General features: G+C 41.0%; 1 protein-coding gene across 7 annotated transcripts in view; it reads left to right on the forward strand.

The window, feature by feature from the left end:
• tiam2a (TIAM Rac1 associated GEF 2a) overlaps nt 1-24,486 on the forward strand; it is a 97,989-nt gene that overhangs the window by 52,736 nt on the left and 20,767 nt on the right. For 3 of the 7 annotated variants that reach the window (XM_028437237.1, XM_028437234.1, XM_028437240.1), the window contains exons 2-14: nt 4,540-4,624; nt 5,727-6,908; nt 9,352-9,802; nt 10,485-10,657; nt 11,458-11,682; nt 15,175-15,360; nt 15,559-15,702; nt 19,251-19,307; nt 23,024-23,200; nt 23,628-23,780; nt 23,866-23,944; nt 24,048-24,137; nt 24,222-24,449. In XM_028437237.1, the coding sequence (XP_028293038.1) occupies nt 5,733-6,908; nt 9,352-9,802; nt 10,485-10,657; nt 11,458-11,682; nt 15,175-15,360; nt 15,559-15,702; nt 19,251-19,307; nt 23,024-23,200; nt 23,628-23,780; nt 23,866-23,944; nt 24,048-24,137; nt 24,222-24,449 (3,139 nt within the window). In that variant the 5' untranslated portion in view covers nt 4,540-4,624; nt 5,727-5,732. Of the gene's footprint in view, nt 1-1,487; nt 1,616-4,539; nt 4,625-5,726; nt 6,909-9,351; nt 9,803-10,484; nt 10,658-11,457; nt 11,683-15,174; nt 15,361-15,558; nt 15,703-19,250; nt 19,308-23,023; nt 23,201-23,627; nt 23,781-23,865; nt 23,945-24,047; nt 24,138-24,221; nt 24,450-24,486 lie in introns of those variants that run through there. The other 4 variants (XM_028437235.1, XM_028437238.1, XM_028437239.1 and 1 more) reach the window with 4 other exon arrangements.

A 24,486-nucleotide genomic window follows, 5' to 3' on the forward strand; every position in this document is an offset into this window, starting at 1 on the left:
CACAAAGGCTTTTGAGAGGAGCTCAGACTGGGCCACGAGGACTATTGTGCTGCTAACAATGTTATGAGGACATGCCGCTGATATTGTGTCGCAAAGCTGACGTCTCCATGTCAAGCAGCAGGCTGATGAAATGCTATTCCACATCTGCTCATACAGCGTGGCAAAGGGATGACACTCAATAGCTTTTCAGCACTGAGATGATTTTTCATCTCAATCACATATGTGCTTGACTAAAGATCCTAAGTAATCTTGGATGTGTTTGTTGTATCTGGCAGTCTTGGTAAGGTCGATCAGACTTGTTTTTCTGGACCATTTCAGTTCAAAGTAACCTCGTGGCTCTAAGTTGTTTTGAGTAGGATATTCTTTAAGGATTGGAAAGATCTGTTTAGAAGTAAACAACTTTTTTCCTCCTGATTTAATCTACTTCTCATAGCGTTTGCTTATTCTAGTTAATACCTGATTCAATAACTTCATTCCTTCAGTTTAAAGTTTTGAAACAGGCTTTTTGTAATTCTTAAGAATATTTAAGTACACAACAAAACTGTGTATGCAGATTAGATTCTATAAACAAAATTGGTAATAAGAATGGTGTACACTTTTGAAAGTGTAGAATATTTGATACAAGATTTATTATTATTTTTTTTTACATTTTAATGTTTTTTTTTTTAATAAACTTTTGCACAATTTATGGATTATTAATGTGCTTAATTTGAAGTGGTTTCCTTCTTTTTTCCTTGGGCGGCCCCCACACTATCCTTCCCACTGCTAGGGTACAGCATCTACACAAAGGTTTAGAAATCCTTAGATTTTCATGCTTTATATATATTAGTCATAAAATTTGTTGCTCATGTTGTTCTCACTAGCCTGGGGAAACTTTCGAAGAGCTTAGGCATTTCGCTGAGCATTTCCTTTTTGGCTGTTTTCTCACCAACCATATGACCCCTCTTTTCCTCTTCCACATACTCTCTCTCTGTCTCCCTCTCCCGTGGCTCGCTGCCTCTCCAGCCTCCCCCAGTGGGGTCATTGCGGTATTTAGGGTCAGACAAGAGCTCCAGTCATTGCACCCTCAGTGCCCCTCCCAAGCACCAAGGCAGTTGTTACGTTAGAGCTTGTCTCGACCAATTGCTTGATTCAGGAATGGAAAAGCGTCTTTACTTTCAACAACTTCTGCATCCTCCTGTGAGCCAACGGAAAAGCTGGATCTTGGAAAAACAAGAATACTGTTGAAGAGTTTTGTTTTTGTCTCCTTGCACTAGAGACTGTAACTGACTGCAAACTATAAAACATCCTTGCTTCCTCAGAGGTCCTCTGAAGAGAACTTTTTCACTTTTCCCTCTTTGGGTTTTCCTCTCCGCACTCTGTTACCCATGGTTACCCAGAGAGGCGTGTGATTCGCTTGCTTCCCCTGAAGCCGGGAGGGAGTTTCCACGTGTCCTCCTGCTTGTCTGGTTGCGTGTCCGCATGTGTCTGAGTCAAATGCTGTGTGTGTGTCTGCTTCTTTAAGAGTGAACTAGCGTTTGCAGGGAGAATCCAGTTTGAGATCAGAGAACACCGGCTAGATTTCTCCCTTCCAAGCTCTTCAAAGAGCCTTTAGATTAAAGCCCAACCTGCAGAGGTAAGGCCTATTGAGGATTGTGTTTTATCTTTCTCTATCTTTGTTTCGATACTAAGTGAATTAGGAAGTGACTTTTTGCATTGCATATCCTTTTGTCCACATGCACAGGTGTGGGTTACTTTGGGTGTTTGCCTTTGAGTGTGCTGTTTAGACCCTCATCTGTACAAAGGAGCTTTTGTTTTGTTTGCTTTCAGCTCTCAGCATGTGCCTTTTGTAAATTAGGATACAAGGGAATATTTTAGGTCAAACATCTCCGTCATTACAGTTGTTTCAAGTTTATCTGCACTGTGCGACTGAGTCACATTCACTCATGAGAATAATTGTGTTTGACAAACTTGCCATGTTGTCTCAACTTTGTTTCTCCTTCTGTAATTGCTATATTCTTGTTTGGTGGAAGCACATTGTTGGAAAGTAACTTTTGCTGTCCTGGAATCACTCTGAGATGCTCTATGTTAATAAATCTTTCAGCAGCCTCATTTAATTTCTAGTTGCGAGCACAAAATTTTACAATGTATAATGAAAAAGTCTGAATAACACTTAACAAACATTTTGATGGATGTTTAGTGGCTTTGGGGAGTTTTCAGCAAGGAATACATAGATTGATGTTGCTTCTTACAAGCAAACAACCGCAGGATACTTAAATATGATGTATAAAGTGGCTTTTTCTTTTGGCTCCAGTAATCATGTTTCCCTTTTTTTCTGTTTTTTTCCCCCTCACTGGAATAGTTTAGAAGATTAAAAGTCTGGATTTAAACAATATGAAGTGGACCTGTAAGTGGTATTTTCTTTTTAAGAACTCCCACTACCAGGGTCGTGTGGTAAACTATAAGCCCTTGCTTTTTTACAAATCTGTTGTTAAGGCATAAAATCAAATTATAATGAAACATATATTTCCATAAAACCATCTGGATAATTATTCTGTCCTGCTTTTTTTTATTCAGACTTTGCTTTCTCAAGTTTAAATTCAAGGTCGTCAGGGTCTTATTGGGCATTTGAAAGACCTGACGGTGCATGTACCTCTGTGCTTTATTTAAAAGTGATTTTACCTTAAAAACAGACGGCCTCTGGCCCTCATGAATGAAAAAAGGCAGCTACATCCTCAGCACCTCATGTACCAAACTTTGTTTATCCAGTGCCAAGGTGTGGTCCCATTCCTCACCATTATTCTGAGTTCCAGACCCGAAATGCACACAATGTTAGACTAAACTTGGAACTTGTGTGGGAGTTGCCCGTGGGGTAGCCTAGAGAAGAATACCAGGTCACTGGGGTGTGCTGTTGAGCGACAAGGTGCCAGTGGTCTATTGGCCTCTGAGCAGATGGCCTTTAGGAAGCCTTTTGACTTGGAAACAGAGGATTGAAGGGAAGAGGGAGAGGGATCAAGACTAAGAGCAGTGGATTTCAGATAAAAAGATGACTTGTCTTGTTGTTCTCAGAAGGCAGACAGACAATACTCCAGTTCAGCTCACAGCAGAAGGCAAACGCGTGTGTCTTCGGGCTTGTGTATGGGCAAGCGTCTGGGCCTTTCATTCTTGCAGCCTTGCTATGCCTGAATAAACTTTGCAAGCAAAGGCTTCAATGGTGTTAAATAAAGCAGTCATTGTGACAAGTTCAACAACTGGTATTAGAATATGCCCTGGCAGCATTTTTTAGTTTTTACTCGAGACACAGCTTTGTTTGGATTAATTCAATAATGATAATTTCACTCTCAGGCCTACTGTTGCCAAATGCAGTGTTTTATTTAATTTTGGTCATCGCAAGTTGCTGATGCTAACAAAATATTGAGTCCAGGTGGTGCTTATGCATAGTGATTGCTCCCGTCCTGGTTTGCAAAAGCAAAGTGGGCAGTTGAGTATAAAAAAGGGTTTTTCCACAGTGATCTGGTTAATGATGACTTGAATTGAGTTGGGCCATTTGTGTGCAGAACCATGGGTGTCTAGACTATACAAGCCCTTAAATCACCAGAATGACAAAGCTGTAAATTCTTGGTGTATCAGAGGAAGAAAAACTGTTTGGGTTTGTGGGTTTAAATTCATGACCTGACCTGGTTCCACATTTCCAAGTTTACACTTAACCTTTAAATACTACTTTTTGCCCTTATTTGGATTAAGGTAGCAGTGTTTCTCCCCTGTCATTAGGTGCACTTCTCTTGCTTGAAATTCAAGATTCAGTTCTTCATTTGCTTAAAAAGTTCTTCTCAAATGTACCCTTCCTTGTTAACAGGCCACTTACTTATCCAACAATACTCAATCTCACCCCACAGTCAAGGTGCATCCAAGCAGGAGAAGATAAACTTCTAATACTACAGATCCCTTAATCCAGCAGGTTAGGGTGTTTCGACTTTAACCCTACACATGCTGTTTGTGTGCTGCGAGGCTTAGTGCAGTCAGCACTGTGTGGAAGCCTGCTAGGAGCATGAGGTACTTGAATTTAGGGGTGTTAGGTTACACACATGCACAAGTCAGTCACGCTGTGTAAAGATGCTGCCGGACACACTGTGCCTCAACAAAAAGCTTGTCATTGAGTGATAGGTCAATGTGTAGAATGTTTAGTTTGAATTGCTTCCTGTTGGAAATTTGATCTGGTAGAAGGATGCTTTATTCAGTTGTAAAATTGTGTCAGTCAACTCCATTGGCTCATTTGATACTTCAGATTTCTTTATTTATGAATACATCTGGATCTGTAGAGAGCTTGACTGAAAAAAGAATTACAGCATTTTTCTTTTTTGTGTTCAGCATTGCACTGCTCATCTTTGTTAGAAACAAAAAGGTGTTGTCTACAAACAACGTCTACTGCCAAATACCAGGGATTAGATCTCCTCTTTATTTAGCACACCTGTTATCAAACATGGCTCTCATTACATGAAGTAAATGATAGCACAGTGGAAAAAACTAAGCACTAAGTCAACTTCTCCGTGTATCTTTCAGATGAGCGAGATGCCTGAGAAATGAGTTTATTTTCAGCCATGAGGCGGAGAGCACACGCGTAGCAACTAGAAGACGATTCAAAGAGGTGAGTGCAACAACCTTGGCCTTTCATATCTGGAAGTAATTTTTACTTTCATTTGTAGTTGGTGTAGCTTCCTGCATGCATTTTGTTGTCTCTTTAAATCCTTAATCCATTTGGTGTGCTAATGCAAAGACTCAATGGCCTCCACGTCACTCGTTATGTAATCACTTTGGTAGAAGTACATGCTTTAACTATCTCTGACTGTATTTTATATTCTGTAAGCATTGTGATGAAATAACTGCACGTGAGGCTGCCTGTTGCTAATGTAAATGTAATGTGGAAACTCTTGAAGGGGTAAATCATTATCCGTAAGATGGTCATACTCATAAATGACACCAGCTGCCATTTATTATATTATTCCTTTTCTTTCTACAGAAAAGTGAAATAAAACCAATTAACTGCGAAACAGCAAGTAATTACTTTCCATGATCTGATGGAAGGCGTAATTGCATTTTCCCTAGTGAAAAGACATCTTATTCTGATCCCACTTTTGTTTTTTTAAAGCTGAGGTGAGCTTTTATCATGCCCTTATTGGCTTTTCATCAACAGATAACTGCAACTCCTGTTCTCTGCAATAAACATTATGAAATACCCCGCAGAGCTATTAAGGGAGATTAATTTAGAGAATTAATTACAACAGGCTATCTATATGGGGGCATCTGATCTTCCTTAAAGTTGACTCAGCATGTATGAAATGTTTGCTTCGCTTTTTATGTTCCTGATCAGTGTTTTTGAGTTTGAAATATTGTTCAGTCAATAATAAAATTACAGAGGAACCCTTTTTTTTTAATGGAAATGTTAATTTTCATTGTCACCTTTAAAATAAGTTGTTCAACATTTTGTATATAACTTTTTTTTATTATTATTAATTAAGAAAAGCTATTTAAGGCCCTTACGTCCTTTTTATTATGCTTAAATATATTTAGAATTTTCCTTTTGTAAAACTCCCTTTTATTATAGTTAACTCTTGTAATAGTCATGTGAAAACGTAAGTTACTATTTGACTATCAAAAAGGCTAGCTAAAGCTCTGGTATATTATTCTGTTATATATGAGTGCCCCAAGTGTTTCAGTTAACTGTAGGTCTGTATTTTATTCATTTTCAGGTTGAAATGGGAAACTCAGAGAGCCACTACAGCATTCAAGCCCCCAAAGGCACAAGCTTCATCTTCTCTGGGAAACAGAAGCCATATTCACTGAAGCCTCGCTTGGCCAAAGATGATGCTCTGTCACCCCACACATGGTGGAAAAATGCCCCAGTGAGTTCAGGGTACAAGGCCAGGTGTGTTGGCCGCAGCTGCCTGTCGCTTCCCAAAAGCAAACAGCCTTACTCCACTCGGCACTGTGACTGCATCCCAACAGGATCGAGGGGCAGCCCCAGGGAGCATCACTGGCATCGATCACCAGGATGTGGCAATCAAAGGAGGCACGTGTTTGAAAAGTATGAGGACAATCCTTATGGTGCAGAGCTCAATGGGAATGCGTTGAATGGTCACACTACGGATCAGGACGTTTTAGAAGAACAGAGTAGCCCACGTGTAGTGATTAAGAAGGATGGAAGTCTCAGGGTGGAGTTCACGAACACCTCGGGCAATCCCATTCTTCTGGATGAGGCCACAGGGCCCGTCCAGCTCCTCAAGTTTTCACCCAATCTGGAGTCTCCATCCACTCCCAGTCTGCCTGGTTCCAGTGGGAGTCAACAAGAAGACCACCTTGGCGGTCCACCACCAGCCTCTACCTCTTCAACTGCCAGAACTAGCAAAGGAAGTTCTCTGAGCTCTGAGGGCTCTTGGTATGACTCTCCCTGGGGGCCTAGCACTGAACTCTGTGAGCAGGACCAGTCTTGTTCAGGCAGCAGAACTTTAGTGCCATCCCCCATCCACCAACTGGACTCCTTTGTAGCACAGTGCCCTCCTATGTCAATTACAGACTTGTACAGAGACTCTACATTGGCTGCCAGTTTTCCCACATCCAGGGACCTGTCATCTCAGTTACTTGAGTCTCCACCTGGTCCGAGACCACATCGGGCCTCTTTTGCATCTGTTCTGGATGTCCCATTAGAAGAGGAATGTCTTGAGGCACGCCAGTACTCATCTTATACCCTACCCTGTCGCAGGCCCAAAGCCCACACTATTAGTGAGAACCTGGACCACTATCCTGACCAGGACCTGCACCAGGGGCGTTCAGGGCTTGATTTTGGCTTCCAGAAGAAAGATTCATTGAAAAACCGCATCAGACGCTTTAGTGACTGGACAGGCAGCCTCAGCCGCAAGAAGAGAAAAATTCAGGTGTGTTTTTCTCACTGTGATTTAGGTGATATTCATTTAGTTTTATGCTTCAATTAATTCTATCCTCTTTCAATAACAGACTTCATGCAAGAGTCTGAAGGTACAGCACACTATAGTTTAGTTGATCAATTTGTTGTTGCCTTTTACTAGATTAGTTCTTCTTCTAGTTATTTTAGGCCCCAGGGGTCTAGAAATTGAAGTGTCCTGCAGTTCCTCCCATTAGAAAACCTCTCCTGGGAATGTCATAATATACAGAGAGCAATAATTTTTTTTATTACAACAAGGCATTGAATTTATGTAATTAATGACATTTTAACCCTCTTTTGCTTCCATGTACAATGCACATGTACCATATTAGTGTGTTCTTTGGTATTTGTGTCCATCAGCCTAGCAATGACAGTTAATTTATCAAGTTTTTTAAAGTTTAAGTTGATACCTAAAAAATCTCAAAGAATTTTCATATACAACAAAAATCTATCATGAACCTGTAGGGAAAACATTGTACAAGTCATCAGAGAGGTTGCCGAAAACAGCTACTCATCCTTATGTTTCTTGTACTTTGTTAAAACAAGCCTTGTTTCTCTTGTACAAACTAGGCACACTTCCATTTGTCATGAAACATTTGTTTAAACCAAACGTGAACCAGTGTCTCTCTCTGCCTCTGAGGTTTGAAAGCAATTGTTTCTGCATTAATTCATTTAGCTTTGCCTTGTAAAAGTTTTAAGCGTGCTGCTTGGGGACTGCTGTGAGATTCGCTGTAAGCCTTTGAGAGGCTGTGTAAAGTGAAACAAAAATCCTGGCTGAAGATTTAACCACACCCCCACTCTGTTAATGAATGACTTGTGCTTGCTCAAGTTGTTGTGTTGCAGATATCCTGGGCTCCCCTCACGTTCCCAATCCCTATTAGTGGAATAAATCTGCTAATAGGGATTGGGGTGCGGTCAGTAAGGTCTTACAGAAAAACAAAAGACAAAATAGAACAATTGTTGTATTCAGAGGGTCTTTTGTTCACAGGGAGTGAAATGACAGTAAGCCTCTTGTGCATAAGGAATAAACTTGTCTCAAATATGACATACTTCACCGTGACACCACCAGCCGATCCAGTCTTGCTAAATACCCAGTAGATTTGCGGTACTCATTTTGATTGGTGTGCTGCCTTCACATTACTTTAGAAATACCCCTTACTAAAGCTCAGACTTACAATAACACTGGGCTAATTTATGGCCATGTGATGGTGCTTAGCTTGTTTACTTAGACTGGATTTTCCTTAGCCTTTTATAGATAGTTGACTGTTTCTTGATCTTGATAGAAAGGAAAAACAATGGTAAATACTGTTTTTCTAGGTCAAGACAGGCTAATTATACTTTTAAAAAAAGGGTTTAAGGGTCTATTTAATCAGCATGAGATTAAACAAATCAAAGACGATCATAGTTCAATATGTAAGGTTTTTTATTTACTTTGTGTTATTTAATGGTTTTGGTTCCTGAGGCTCATTGGGCTGAGTTTTTGGTGTTCTTTGGTGTACCTAATCTGAGCATGTCAACCAAGACCAGCAGCTCTGACAGCTCTGGCTACTTTACACCTGGACCTCTGAGTTTTACGGGTCATATTGTGACCCAGAAGCCAAAGTCCAAAGACCTGTTTTCTGATGAAAAACAGCTGGAGGAGAGTCTGTTTTGCTATAGACTGCTGTGGCTAAAATAAACCACTTTTGCTGTTTGTTTTATGGTTGACATGAACACTGTGAATACATTCAGTTCTGCTCTGAAAGCTTCAGAGAAACCACCAGATGCTATAGTCTTAAGATTTGCAGTAAAAGAAACAAATGTAGTATTTAATCAAACTAAACACAATGGGCTCTTCCATTACAACCTATGCTGTCCCCAAATGTTAAGAGTGCAGTACTCACAGAAGCTTTGAGCAAATATGCCACAATCTAGTCAAGTGTAAGTAGGTTGTCATTAAGCATGAAAGGGTGCAATTGCATGAAGTGTTCATTTGGGAAATTGGGAAGCCACTACAGACCTTAAAATGACGTGAAATCGTCTGAGCCTGAAGGATTCCAACCTCCCAGGTGACATCTCCAGAAGTTTGCCCCACTTTCGCAGTATAATGATAATTTTTAGAGTTTAATACATAGTTGGAAGTAGGTTTGACTACGAGTTTAACTAGATTTTTTAAGTTTTTTTAAGCACTCTCAGGGTTAATTGAAAAGAGCACTCTGGATTTCTGTTTCAGTATTACCTCACAAAGTCTTGATTTGTCAAATGTGGTGCATTTTGCTTTGTGGTTGGAAAGAACAGTAGAAAAAAGAAAATATTTAACCAAGGCTGCACAATATGACTGGAATTCAGTGTGTTTGGATGTTTAAATGTGTTCTTCATTTTCTCATTGACATTCATTCAATTCCATGTTGCCTCCTTCATTCTTTTACTTTTCTCAGGAGACAAGGTCCAAGGACTTGAGCGATGCCTTTGATAGTGGAGTTGATGGCCTGACTGCAGATACCAGCTCACCTTCTCAGGTCTCCAGCCTGCTTTGGTTCCCCGGAAGCTCCAGAGCCCAGTCATCAGGAGCCATTCACCAATCGACCAACGATGCCCTCAGCCAGAACATTTATGAGAACTTTATGAGGGAACTGGAGATGGGTACTGGACAAGGAGGGGGAGGAGGTGAGAGGAGAGATCCGTCCACAGGCACTGAAGAAGGCGAGAGCAGCAGTGAATCTGCCGAAGGCTCGTTGGAGCAGCTGGACCTCCTGTTTGAAAAAGAACAGGGCGTAGTCCGACGGGCTGGTTGGCTCTCCTTCAAACCACTCCTGACCCTTCACAAGGACAAAAAGCTTGAGTTGGTGACTCGCCGAAAATGGAAGCAGTACTGGGTAACCCTCAAAGGTATCGCATCATCTTGACACTGAGCCAAAGAATTACAGTTGTGTAGAATAGCAACATTCTTGTACTGTGGGTTTTTAAATCAAGGTTTTTGATCATAGATCTATTACCACTATAGGATTTTAACAGAATTGATGTGGTTGTACCTTGCTTTCAGGAAATATCATTGGGTATCATAGTTTTTTCTTGTAGTAGCTGTTAAAACACACCCAGTGTATAAAATGTAATCTCCAAAGAACAATCTATGCTAAGTAGCTACTCAATACACACTATACGTCTCTACTCGCAATTCTCTCAATCTAACCTACTCGAGACAGATTGCAGAGTCAAGAGGTGCTAGTTTTTATTGCAGGGGCAGGGGGTTTATGACGTAAGAAGCCACCAAAATGTCACAAACCACCATTTTCTCAATTACCAAATTGATTAGAATAGCTGGGTTTCAACCCATAGAGGGCAGTCACTCTTACACACGAAATATGCCAAATTGAAATACGTTGACTGTATTTTCAAGAGTTGGACAAGAATCAGTCAAAACTACTAGTTCATTCCCAAATACATTAGTTCTCAGCAGAAAAAAGGGGTTCAGGGGTTTTTAAAGTGTCAATGAAAAGGTGGACTTAAAGAATTTTTGTTTTTTTCTTTCATGCTTTTGAAAAACCTTTTTCTCCATCTTCATGTCAATCAGGATGTACGTTACTTTTCTACGAAACTTACGGTAAAGGCTCTCTGGAGCAGGAGCTCTTACCTTGTTACGCCCTGCTGGCTGAAGACAGCATTGTCCAGTCTGTTCCAGAACACCCAAAGAAAGAGAATGTGTTCTGCCTGAGCAACTCGTATGGTGACGTCTACCTCTTCCAGGTGAGACTCTTTAACTGGTACGAGGCCTTCTTTCAGGGAACTAGAACCTCCTGTCATCAGTGAAATTAAGACATTTTCAGGTTTTCAAAATAGCAAACAAAATCACCACCATAGTTTTACACAATCTGATACAAAATCAGAAGGGGACCCTTGGTTTGCCAAATGGTGGTATTAAAAATATCTCCTATGAAGTGGCTGAAGCGGAATAAACTACCTTTCCTTTTATAGGTTGTACTGAAAGTCTTCATCAGTCATTATTACTTTATATAGCTAATTTTTACTTGAGATGTTTTTATAGCATTCATTTAGAACTATGCTATTATGAAAACAAAAATGTCATTCTTTTATGCAAGCAAAGGCCAACGGTGCATTCTGCCACTATTGCTAGATAAAATGAACTTATTCACATCAGACATTCTCAACCTTTTAGTTTTTTAATCACAAGGCTTGTGGGGTATGAGTCATTCTGATTTTAGACTGTAATAGGTATTTCAGCTAATAGATTATCAGAGCGATAAAAATATATTTGCCATAAAATTGCTTATTAAAATGGAAATATATAATTGTTATCAAATATCTCGCAACCCAGGTGATGAATCTGATTCTCTTTTATTGATCTAACAAAGCTAGGCTTGGTATCAAATGATCTCTCATTTGATAAATGGTAAAACAACTGAATAGGAGGGCACATGCTGTCTCAGTTGATCAGGTCTCAAGTCTTGAAAACCAGCTGGTGATGAGGAATCTTTGGCCTTGCTACTTCATCAGTTGAAAGCCTTTGTCACTCGCTGCCCTTACAGGCCAGCAACCAGACCGATCTGGAAAACTGGGTGACAGCCATCCACTCAGCAAGTGCCTCGCTGCTGGCCAAGCGCCAGGGGAAGGAGGATACCGTGCGCCTCCTGCGCAGCCAGGTGCGCAGCCTCCTGCAGAAGATAGACATGGACGGGAAGATGAAGAAGATGGCCGAGCTGCAGCTGACTGTTGTTAGTGACCCAAAGAACCGCAAAGCTATTGAAAACCAGGTGAGCTGGTAAAAAACTTGGTCTGTCATATTAATGGTTGAGTTCAAACCCCATATTTGCTCTTTGCTTTGAAAAGTTTTTATCAATTGGCGTAACATGCTATTGTGCATCTTACTTAATGTCTTTGTATAAGTGTGGTGAAAAACATATGTTTTTTGAGTTTGTTTGTGGATAAAATGGCCCACATTCATCAGTTTCCAAATGTATTACAAGGGGACCCGTGGGAGTGGCTTGATCCCTGAGCATCAGATTGGGATTCCAGATGTTTTCCATTATTAGAGACTAAACATGTGTTCCTTCCTGCTGGAATATCGAGCACCCGAAGTTTAGATCTGTCCTGTGCACAGTTGAACAAGCACAGAAAGAGTTGCTTACCTGTAGCCTGTAGCTTATGAAGAACACAATTACATTGTCATGGAATTTGAATGTTTTGTGGGAAGTTGGAAGTGTTGGCTGCTTGTGTTGAGCCTCAGCTCATGTGGTTAGTGACTTAAAGCCTTTTGAAGAAAATTGATGCTTTTAGCCACAAGGAACAACATTTTGTCAGCCGTCTAAGCCTGTGCTGACATCTCATGAGTTACAAAAGTAAAACGATATCTTTTGATTTTCCTGTCTGGACGAAACATTTTGATACCACCTGTGTTGATAAAGTAACACGTTATTAACAAGTCAGATAGAAGTTGTGCAGGTCATTGCAGGGATAACCAATGGGGACGTCAATGCCTCAACGTGAGTGAATGGGCGACCGTGGCTCAGGTGGTAGTGGGTCGTCTTCTGATCGAGAGGTTGGGGGTTCGATCCCAGTACCTGACTATGTGTCGAAGTGTTCTTGGGCAAGACACTGAACCCTAAATTGCTCTCAGTGGTCGACTAGCGCCTTGCATGGCAGTCCTGTCCCACTGGTGTGTGAATGTGAGAGTGAATGGGTGAATGAGCTGATATGTAAAGCGCTTTGAGACTGCTTCAGTGTGGTGATAAAGCGCTATATAAAATCAAGTCCATTTACCATTTACCATGTCTGGTTCCAATTAGCCTGTGTGCCACCTCAGAGGAGACAAAGAGGCTAACGTCTTTCGAGTCAATGGTAGTGTCAGAGGAGGAATTTGAGGGACTTTGATACAGGCACCCTCAGGCTGATGATAGATTTAAGCTTCTGGTTGAGTCGTTTTTGCTCCGACAGGGTACTTCTTTGATGCCCCCGCCCACCCCCACCCATGTCTGCTGAAATCAGTGCCAGCAGACACATGTTTGAAGTCTGAACGCTGTATACACACGTACACACAGTGATCAAGCTGCATTAAATTACTTGTTAAATGTTAGAGGGGTGAATTGGAGAACATTTGAATTTGTGTATGTTTGACTAATGGCCTTAGATGAGGCTTTCTTTCTGATTCTTTTACTCAATTGGTAAAAACTTAAAGGCCTAATAAGAGAACCAAGCATTTGAGATTACTTCAGTCAAATTTATTTGCAGGGTTTCTAGACCAGGGGTCTGCAACCTGCAGCTCTGGAGCATCATGTGGCTCTTTGACTCTTTTGCAATGGCTCCCTATAGCTTTAGAAAATATGAAAATAATGAATTGTTATTTCTTACAGAGGGTATTGATGATTAATGACATTAACTTCAAATAGAATTCTGATAAAACAATTTGTTAACCTAAAAATAAATGAAATTGTGCAATAACTGCCATCCTTTTACTTCACGTCCTTGAACCTGTGGCTAACCTTATGTTTTAAATCCCTGATAAGATAACTAACAAAAAGAGTATTCTGGAAGACAACAGAGATTTTATTTACGTAACTGGCAGCATGCCGGCTTAATATGCATGCTTGATATGTTGCAAAAAATGAGCAATTAGCATGTGTTGGCCGGCATGATCATGTGTTATCAAATTCAAGTTATTTTTTGTAGCTATTTAAATCCATACATTTTTAAAATGAATAGCTATTATTTTAACTGTATAGAATTTTATACACTTTTTTTTCTGCTGTGGAAGGACTTTAGACTAGGTGAGATTAGACAAAATGAAAATAAAGGTTGAAGACCCCTGCTCTAGACTGTACTGAAATGAGATTTGTGTAACAATCCAGAAGTAAGGAACATGTATGGAAGATATATTTTCCCCTAAAGCAGGTACTTGTTTAGATTTGGTCTTTGGATATTAAGGTGCCCCTTATCAAACCGCCTAAAGTCATCCTCAAACTACTGTACCTTATAGAATCATATCAGGGTTCCTGTGGAAAATTGTGTTTTTATGTAATAGCCCTAAAAATAGCAGCATGGAAAATCTTCAGGTTACATCATTGGATTAGATTTACAAGGTCACCATTGGATTTTCAAGTATTTCCAAAAAAAAATCAGCTGTAGAATACAGAGACAAACGTTTACTGTGTTCCTATCAATGGAAAACGTTAACGTGTTAACAGTTTTTCCCAATTACTCTTTACCCTTGTGGAAAGTTTAATGGTTGCAATCCATGTACAATTTAAATAATCAAATCTAAACCCTTCTGTTGTGTAATTATATCTCTATCTAATTTGTAAAAATTCTTTGGCTGCACCTTTTCTGAGCTTTAAAAGTCCCTAACTAGAATCACAACATGATGGACTTTTTTTCTGAACTTGTTTTCAGAAATGATTAAAGAAAAGAGGATGACAAAAGATCATAGTTATCTTCTGATTTGAGAAGCTAAACATTTCCTTCAGTTTAGGTCTCTACTTGTTATTAAGAACTGATTGTTGCTTTGAAGCAGACCAGTTTAGAACAACTGGTCTAAAGGGCATTTGAAATGTCAAGGGTTCATAAAACCAGCACCCCATGGGCTTCTCCCAGTTAGAGTCCTAATCCAGAAGAATGCTGTGGATGTGAGCGAGTCCTTATGAGAAAACACCATAGGGTGAGCTATTGTAAATGAAGTTGCTGTGCAGATGAGAGCTATTAAAGTTTGTTGTTATTGAGGGTTGTTTAACTTCAGTGTTCTTGTTAAAAACAGTCTCAAGCCAACAAAATAAACACTTTCTTATAGCTCATATAGTGCAAACTGTGTGTGCGTGTGCGTGTGCGTGGCTTTAATAGTTGTCTGTGTAACATCACCAACCTCTCAAGACCCACCTTTAAAATAGGTATTTAGATTCACTACACACACGCACACACACACACACACACACACACACACACACACACACACACACACACACACACACACACAGTCCCCTGCAAGGTATGCAGTCATCCCTCACTATCAGACCTCCACCAAGTAATGCCCTTGCTCTCGACTAACATCTGCAAGCAATTGCAGTTTAAATGAAAGCACTTGCGTGACCCTGAATCTCCATCTTTAGTTCTTCTTTCCCTCCTCCTCCCCCCCCTTATGGCTTGATCCATCACTCGCTTTAAGTTATTTTCATTTTGTTTGCTGAAAAACAAAAACAAAAGGAAATTATTTTACTTTATTCAATCCCAGCAAATGTTCATTCTCTCTTTTCCTTCAGATCCAACAGTGGGAACAGAACCTGGAGAGGTTCAACATGGATCTGTTTAGGATGCGCTGTTACCTGGCCAGTCTTCAGGGAGGAGAGCTGCCTAACCCAAAAAGCCTGCTGGCTATTGCGAGCCGCTCCACCAAAAGTAGCCTCGGACGACTGGGGATTTTCTCCGTCTCCTCTTTTCATGCACTGGTAAGGAAGTCTGGGACAAATGATTCACTCAGGAACTGATGCAAAATATAGCATCAGATGACCAAATGTTTGTTTCTGAGTCATTTATTACATCAGTTTAGGTTTTTAGCTGAAAGAGCATTCGGAGTTTCATTTCATTTGTTTTTGGTTTTTTTTTTTAGAAAAAGTACTAAGTCCTGACATGGTTTATCTATTTAGATCTGCTCCAGAGACGAGGCCACAGTCAGGAGACGTTCATTGTCCGTAACTCACCGGCAACCCAAAAAAGGCCTTTTGTCATCACTCAAAGGTCTCGACAACCTTACAAAGAGAAGCCGGGACAAGAGACCCTCTGCACCGCAGGTATTACTGCACATGCACGCACACACATGCACACACAAAGACTCATGTCTCTCTGTGCTATTGTAAAGCCATTCCACTTCCACAGACCATTGAATACTTATCAGTAGATCTGTTTTAGCCTGTAATGGGTTCGCACTAGGAGGGATGAAAATACTAAACTTTTATGGAACCGTAAAAAGTAATCTAGTAAAACTGAGTAATAGAGGTTGGGGGATTCAATTACAATAATTAATAATAGATAAGAACATTAATGTTTCCCCTTCATGTTTAAGGGCAATGAGAAACAAACACTTTGATGATTTCATTTATTCATATTTGTCCCTGAAAAGACCATCCATCCATCCCACATAGATGTTTTTGTCACATGAGAGATTATTAAAGCTTCATCCATAATATCCAGGATATATATTTAAACCCCCAACTTTTTTTGCTGAGAGCTAATGTCACTAATCCCCACTCCACTGACAAATGGCCCTACTTGAGAATAAATGTCACTGGAGCTCGAATGGTTTCATTTACATCTCCTTAGCTTCGAGACAAAATTATGCTCCAGAGATGCTCATTATTTTCAAGGTGTTGGTTTGAGATTGCTCTGTTTCTGCTCTGTGTGACTTGTGGCAAGCCCTGAGCAATCATTGAATGGAAAAAAATAGGTTTGGTTATAAAAGTATGATGGCGTCATGAGACGTGCAACCATGTCTTTTTTTTATTAACAGCAGCTCTTAAGCCTTAAAAGCAGGTGAATAATTCCCACTGAATCCTTGAGAGATGAAGCTCCTCAGGTGGCGTGGATTAGCTCATCTTTAATACAGTATCACCCACCTCATGTATGCAGTATTCATACACATAACATGAGCATGCAGGATACATGAGCTGTTATGCACAGTGTTGACGCAGGCTTGTACGAGAGCACATGCTCTCCTGGGACGACACGCTGCACTGAGAAAACCTGCTTTCCACGCTCAGCCCTTCAGCGTTCATCACTTTCGCTCACTAATGAAACAACTTGACACACATCGTGTTAATGCTTACTTGCATATACGTGGCGTGCGTTGACATGAAAAACGAATGAGGGGTTTCATAGAATCATGCGGCATTTTCAGCACATTTCACTTCCCTCGAGGAGTTTTTATTATTTAAAAGCACATTCGCTCGCATCCTTCCTGCTTTCCTTTAAAGGTTTGAGTGAAAAAAAAACTCCCATCAGTTAAAGCTCAGGGATGCATTTTATTCCCAGGTGCAGAGGGGAATACAAAATCTCTGCAGGTATTGTTTTACACCTATTGTGTGTTTTTTTATTGATAGAAAAAAACAATTTCTCTACACCCTGAAGGTTTACCCTCATAGAGGACTCAGCTTTGCCTGTTTTAGCTCTGAAAGTGCTCATTTATTGGATGACTCTGATTGTTCTTTAAGCAGAGGTGATTGTTTGTTGGTTATTGTTTGGATATATTCCTGCTACAATAAGAAGGCCTGTCTCCTGAATGCTTACTAACTTTCTTACTGTCCTGTTTTCTTCCCGTTCATTTTTCACATTGACATTCCCACCCGCTGTCCTGGCGACATATCCATTTGTGCATGTTTTTGCGAGGGGAACCCAGTCCAATGAGGATAGTTAAAATGTACAGAAGGACACGGTGGCGCTGCAGCATGGGCATGAATTATTAAAAGCCATATGTTCTCTATTCCCTCCTCAGCCCTGCCGACAGCAGCAAACAGTTGGTGCAAAGATACTTAATATTAAACGCCCCCCCTCTTTATGCTTACTTCCAGGTTTTCCCTTTTACATGTTTCCCTGTAAGTGTTTTCCTCATATTTGTTGTCTTTAAAATATAATAAGGACTGGCAAGATCTGATGAAATGACGAGAGAATCTGTATTTTGGTGTGTTTTGTCATTTAGTTTTGGTTCCCTTTTATTATTTGGACACATTCATGCCTGGCCCATTTGAATAACATCGACTTTTCTGATGCTATAAAGAAATAAACTTGTTTGCTTCAGGGGGATTTAGGCAAACAGGTCCAGAAAGTGCCATTACTCTCTCTGGTTACGAGATGTCTTCCTCCCTCCTCCACATTTGTCCGTTCCACTCTCACACCACATCTTTCAGCCTCCATTCTTTTCCCCCCTGGTTGTTTAATCTGTTAAGTCTAGTGTTTGCGCTCATCCTCGATTTCTTTCACCATTTGTCTTTTCTTCTCCTCCTCTCTCCAGTTTCTCAGATGATAAAGATCAGAGCCTTACCTAGCACTCCTTCTCCTGCAGTTTCCATACTGACTCATCTGCGTTGACTAAGCCTAAATCTCATTTACCACTGCGACGCCGTGTTTTACAACCGTGCCCCAAAGTCAAGCTCTCCCCTAATATACCTCTACGTCTTTTCCTTTTGTCCTCCCTCATCCGTCTTAGTGCTGTGTGCACACGAGCAGGAGCTGGACTGCAGCCGTCTGTGGGAAGTAGGCCAGAAATGTCCGAGGATTTGTGGGAGAGTCGGTAGAGCTTTCTAAAATTAGGCAGTTTAAAGTGAAACAGCTCTGTTTACAAGCACTGGGAAGATATAATGGAGGGATGGATAGGGTAATATGTGGTCAGAGAAGGCTTTTTAATCCTCCTGGTGGTGCCCAACAAGTGGGCCGCAGACCGTTTATCAGTCAGTGGACCATTTGGTACAGGTCCGCTAAGAATAATACATTTAGTTTAAAAAAAAAATAAAAAAATTTACATCTATGTATGTTTCAGTATTTTCATTCTATTGTAAAATATATATTTTATTTTGAACAACTGTCAATTACACTTTTGTGCTCCCGTTTCCTTTACTTTACTGAACTTTATTAGTGAGACACGCAGACATAGCATAAATACTTCATGAGACACACGTGCAAATCCCCCAAATATGAGGTTTTTAGAAAATATTTGAGGTTTTTGTAGTGATTTGTGTGTGGTATTAAAAAGAATATGGTATGAAATATTTCTTTGACTTTGTATCCCCATAAGGCTCAGTCTGCAATGTTATGCTGTCCCACCTCCGAAAATGAAATGCCAATAACAGTGCCAGCCCCAATGGCTTTCTGCCAACCAACAAGCCGTCTGATATTTGCTGCCGGTTAGAAACCGTCACACCCGGATGCCTGTATTATTGGTGCTTCCGAGTCGCCTTCAGCATAGAGCTCAGCTTGATGCAATACTCCTCACTCTTCACGCTCACCTGTCAGAGAGAAGAGGTCTGGCAATGTTGCTGCTTGGGTGTGTAGACTCGGAGAAGGAGGAGAGGGTTTCATCTTTTCTTCCTTTCATCTCGTAGCTACACAGAAGCTACTGAGTCCATACTCACTCACTCGCAGCTGATTTTGACCAATAGGTCTTCAAAGGCAACAGGCCTTGATTGGACGCAGTATCCAAGGCTACACTCACCATGCATATTTTTAATTAACTGCACGGTGTGTGTCTAATTGTGTGCTGCAAAAGTGTGTGTGTGGAGCCTAATCGCTCATCAGCGTAGCAGAAGCACTGTGTATTTCTAACAGTGTCTTTGTCCAAATTTCTTTTCAGATCTTTGCGAGCGATGCTGGAGGCCATGCGTTTGCCAAACCAACTAGGAGCACAGAGGTGAGTCAGATAGTGAGAATTTTTTGTATTTCTTCATTAATCTTTTTGTTTATTTTTTTTTGCAAAATTCCTCCCACATCTGTCCCCAGCTATCCTGGGGCAGCATTTTATGCTTTTACATCGTGGCAGTAACTGGCCTGCTGTATTTGACTTTGATAATAAACTGTTAGTGATGGTGTATGTGGGTGATTAAATGCAGGGATCAAAGCAGAGGCTCCTTTCATGTTGATCTGCGGATATTTTTGAGGATGGTAGACGACACATCTCAGAGGAAACTAACAACGCTCATAAGTGTGTTCAAATCTGGTGTGAACAGGGATTTAATTTATTGCATTACTGAGTTAATGAAGGTGGTTGAGTATCCGGATGGATGGTGAAAGTGTTGACTAATTATTGAGTGTGAAGTGAACAGACGGATGCTGGCGCAGCAGCTTGTGTGCAGCAGCTTATTGGCTGGTTAAATGAATGCACCACTGAATTGTGAAATAATGCTCGAGCTGGCAAATCCCTCCTTCATTGTGATCTCGTTCATCCTCATGTGAGGCTATTGTTAAATATCTTACCCAGCAAACTCACTGGTTATTTGAACTGAATAAAGAGGGTTATTTCCTGAAGTACTGTATATGGCTGCTATGATCAGCGTTTAACAATAAAGTCTTTGGCGACATTTTGGCAAAAGTACGGTTTTCATTTTTTTCACTGCATAATGCTATTTATTGCAAAACAAAGCCCTTATATGTCAGCAAGTGGCTAGAGTTGAAAAATGTGGGTGTTTTAAAGGATCTCAGAGGTATGTTTTCTGCTATTAATTGACAAAATACAGGGATTAGAGAAAAGTTCTTGATTACAAACACGGCCTGGCCACATGGGAGAAAAAAAGCGCAAATGATCATATACATTTGGAGTGTTTACCCCCACATTTGGACGGTAATGTGGAAAATTATCTCAGGAATTGGTGGTGATTCGGCTGGGATTAAGTCAGGAAGTTAGAAAAGAGGGTTACAGCTGCATTGATTTTTGTCGACACACACAGTTCTTCATTTATGTCTTGATGACTTTGCGCTTGTCGTCTGACTCCGGTCACAAATCCCTTGATAACTCTAATAAGCAGTCATTTCCCACTAATCCCTTAAAGTGAAGTCATGGCAAGTGAAGAGCATGTTTACTGTCGTATTGTGGGCACAAGCTTCATTGTGATAGCTTTGTACATGTGATTACAGTGTTTTTTTCTTTTGTACCACATTACTCAACTGGATGGGAAAATTTGCACCTGTACGTTGGCGAAACAACAAACATGTTTACAGGATGAACCTGTAAGTTGGAGATGGGTGACTTTTCTCACATTGGGGCTGCAACTATGTGATGAACACATTCACGTCAGCATTTTAATAATGACAAATCTGTGCATTAATACAGGAAATAACAGAGATTTCTCTCTATTTTGGTGGTGTGTTTTGCACTCATTTTGTGTATTTTTCTGTAATTTTATGTATGGAGTCGTGAAGTGTGTTTTTGTTTTCTTTTTGTTCTTTTGTGTGTGTTTGGAGCCATTATGTGCTTTTGAAGTGTTTTTGTTGTGTTTGTGTGTTTTCGGAGTCCTATTGTGTGTTTGTTTTGTGGGCTGCTCAAAACTTGCTTGAGGGTCACCAGTCTGCAGTCGTCAAGGAGTCTAACTCTGGTACTGGAGAGGCTTTATTTAGCATGTTGTCGACATCTTTCTGTCCTAACACATCAGGTGTGGTAAACATTGATTGAGGTTTTGATTGTATTTTCTATTCTAGATATCTTTTATTTTGTAATTGCATAAAATGAACACGTATTCCCATGCATTTCACGTGTAAATTAGTATAAACAAGTGATTTTACAATCATTTTAAAGCAATGTGCTACATTGTACTACTAATCACCTATTTTAGGGTCCTTGTCTTCTTACAGTCTTTTGCTCAGCACATTGCCTCCATTCCTTAACACCCTGATCCCTCGTTCCATGTCACCACCTCTAACCACAGTTCACTAACCATAAAGCTACACGCTCTTCTTTAATCCTAATCCACGGGTCAGTGTTGCCATTACGTCCGGATGGCTAAATCTGCCACATATGAAAATGTGTCACAATAGAAATGGGAACTTCTGTGTTGGCTTTTATTTAGTCACTTCATGCACGAGGCAGAACTGAAGTATTTCAGTTCCTGACCGAGTTGCTAACTAGAACCGGAAGGGTGTAATTTGAAAGCACTCGCTTCTTGGATCCATATTTAGATACTCTACAGTAGGGTGGAGGACGACTCTAAATAATTTCTACATTTCAGAAAAGGCGGAGGTATTTTTTTTGGCCGTGTGTGAACATAGAAAAACCTCCACACCACAAAGAGCTTCTGTTGAAGTGCAACACGTGCCTGCGTTTTGCTCCCGGTGTGGCTTCACGGAACGTTGACCAAGCAGCCGTCAGAGTGTTGCCACCCTCTCTGACCATGAATGAGTTTACAGTGTTAGTCAGAGTCTGGTTAGGTCGGAGCAGGAAAATCAAATACTCATTTCTCTGGTTGCCATGACGGCTTGTTATTTGTAAACATGGCTTTGTTTGCGTCCCTTAAAGTTGGGTGTTTAAGCAGTAGCCTGTGTTACTTCATGTTAGGGAAACATTTCATGGCAACAACATTGCTTGCTTTAATTTAAATTCCCTTCAGTAGATTAGTCAAGTGGACATTTTTGTTGAAAGGCAAATATTTGTGTTTGTCTGAGCTACGTTGAGGACACTGTGTGTGTGTTTGTGGCTTTGAATCACAGACTCTAGTTTGTCCATTAAAGCGTTTTGTCTGGCAAGGAAAAAGGGCATTTTGTCTTGAGGTGAATCATCAACGGCTTTAGAAGGGGACTGAAAAGCTCACACTTGTCTAAAAAGCCACAAGATCCCCCGACACACACATTAAACATCTCATCCTATTCACGGAGGATTTTCCTCGTCTCGGTCCTCGACTCGGTTAAATTGAGCCACTGATACGGTCAGAAATGCTGAATCATTCTCTTCTTCTGGCCGTGTGTTTGTGATTGAGCCTTTCCTTGTGTGTCGTGGCCTTGATAATTGTGGTCTCTGGCTGCACCGCGGCACCTCCCACTGCCTCACATTTTTTTTAGTAGCACCCCCCCCCCCCAAAAGAGACACAAAGTCGCAACCAGAACCCACAAATGGCTGTCTGTGAGACCAAGCCTCGCCAAAAGCTAAATATCCAGCTCAGCCTCTTCATAATGCCACCAATACTGCTATACATAATTACGTTCTGAAAGTTTGACTGATTTTAAAATTGAATCTTCCTCGTAAATTATCTCAGGCTGAATAACTTTTGTGGTTTCTTTGAATGAGTCCCAGGGAATCGTGCAGATGTCATTTAGACGTTTTCACTTGGCAGTGGGCCCCTGCCGATCCTCCTACGTAAATACTGTATATTATAAAGATTATCATACAGAGCAACTGCCTTCTATGTTGTCAAATTAATTTCTGAAAAACTAATTGCATGATATCTTTGGTCCCGTTCTTGGCCCACAGCCAAGCATATAGACTGATGGGACAGCATTGATTTGTATTTTGCTACTTACAACTACTGATATTCACCCCTGCTCTCTCTTTACCACTCCATCTTTGCGCTACCTCTCCTATTTACCTTTACTCTCTACTTCATTACTTTCTACTACATCCTTTCATTTTCTCCTCGTCTTTAGCGGCTTGATGTTCTGGCAAGTATCTACTCCATGTCACCACCCGAGGGCGGCATCCGGGATGTCATCAGCGGATCCACGGATGTGTTGACGTGCGTCTCCATGCTGGATGGCCTGACAGTCCAAGTTCCTGTCAGGAAGGACCAGACAGCTGCTGACCTTCTCTTTGCGGCCTGCAAGGTGGGCTTACAGAGATCTGAGGATATGTCCCGATATTCATTTTAAAAATGCACAGACTTTTCTTTGTTCAGTGGTCTTTATTTCTGCTGCGAGTCCCATGAACTCAAGCGACAGTAAATATAAGAAATTGTAGCCCCACAGAGGCCTGTTGCTGTTGTTATTGGATGCATTTCTTTGCTCATTTAGCTACACTGCTCTCAGGGGATTGAAATGAAACTCCTCCATCCAATATGTGACTCCCAGTCCCCTGCACAAACCGTAGATGGACGCACACAGTATACATGAAATATCCCGGCCAAGCATTTATTTGTTTACGGTTTCTCATCACAGAGTGTAAAGTCGGTTAATAATTCACACCTCTGCAGCGTGGCAGCTGTCAGGCCTAGCGTCGACACATGAAATATGTTGGATGCGTTTGTGCACACAGGCCGTTGAACATTCCACATTCGCATGTGCACAGGTGAAACAGCTGGACCCGGATCTGCACTGCCTCCAATTGCACAGGAGAAGGGGACAGAAGCTAGAGGTTCAGTATGTGGCTCCTGAGGAGTTCCTCCACGATGTAGTGAGCGGCACTGACGTACGTAAAGCCTCTTGGACAAACCGCACTCCTCTTTATCTGCTCTTACTTTAATTCCATTGCTTTGTTTCATTTGTGTCTTCAGGTCAGCGACCAGCTGGAGGTGGTCCCAGCAAATCTGTTTACTTTGCACATGAGCAGACCGAGCAACACTGGAGATTTCGGTGAGCCAGTGACATGTGCACAGATTGGGAAGCGCAGCTGTGTGTGTAGTTTGTTCACCTTTGAATCTTTTATGTAATCCCTTTGTTGAACTCTTGTTGCCAGGTTTTGCAGTAACAGGACACATGGACAGTTTGAGGAGTAGCAGGATTATTGAGAGTGAAGTTCTCCCTGATGGACTGGCTTTTAATGAAGGTACCAATTTTGTACTCATAATCTCTCAAGGTAACTAAAATGCATTATCTGTGTTAACACTATTGTAATACCATCATCACTCAGGTTCATCAGATGATGAAATCCTGGTTCGGAATGGACGTTGTGTGTCGGGCCTTGAGCCGTCGATGATCCAGCTGCTGTACGCTGAGCAAACCCTGACCCTGAGCTTAAGGCGGGACAGCCCAGCAGTGCCTGTTGTCAACTTGGATGACGTGACTCCTCCTTCCCAGTCCAACCAAACGGCTCGCAACACGCATCACCGAGCCAAGTCGTCCTCAGGTGCTTTATTAGGTATTCAGCAAATTATTGAATGTTTGTATAAGGCTGA

The sequence above is a fragment of the Gouania willdenowi genome, chromosome 22 (genome assembly GCF_900634775.1).
Source record: "Gouania willdenowi chromosome 22, fGouWil2.1, whole genome shotgun sequence".
In the NCBI taxonomy this organism is placed as follows: domain Eukaryota; kingdom Metazoa; phylum Chordata; class Actinopteri; order Blenniiformes; family Gobiesocidae; genus Gouania; species Gouania willdenowi.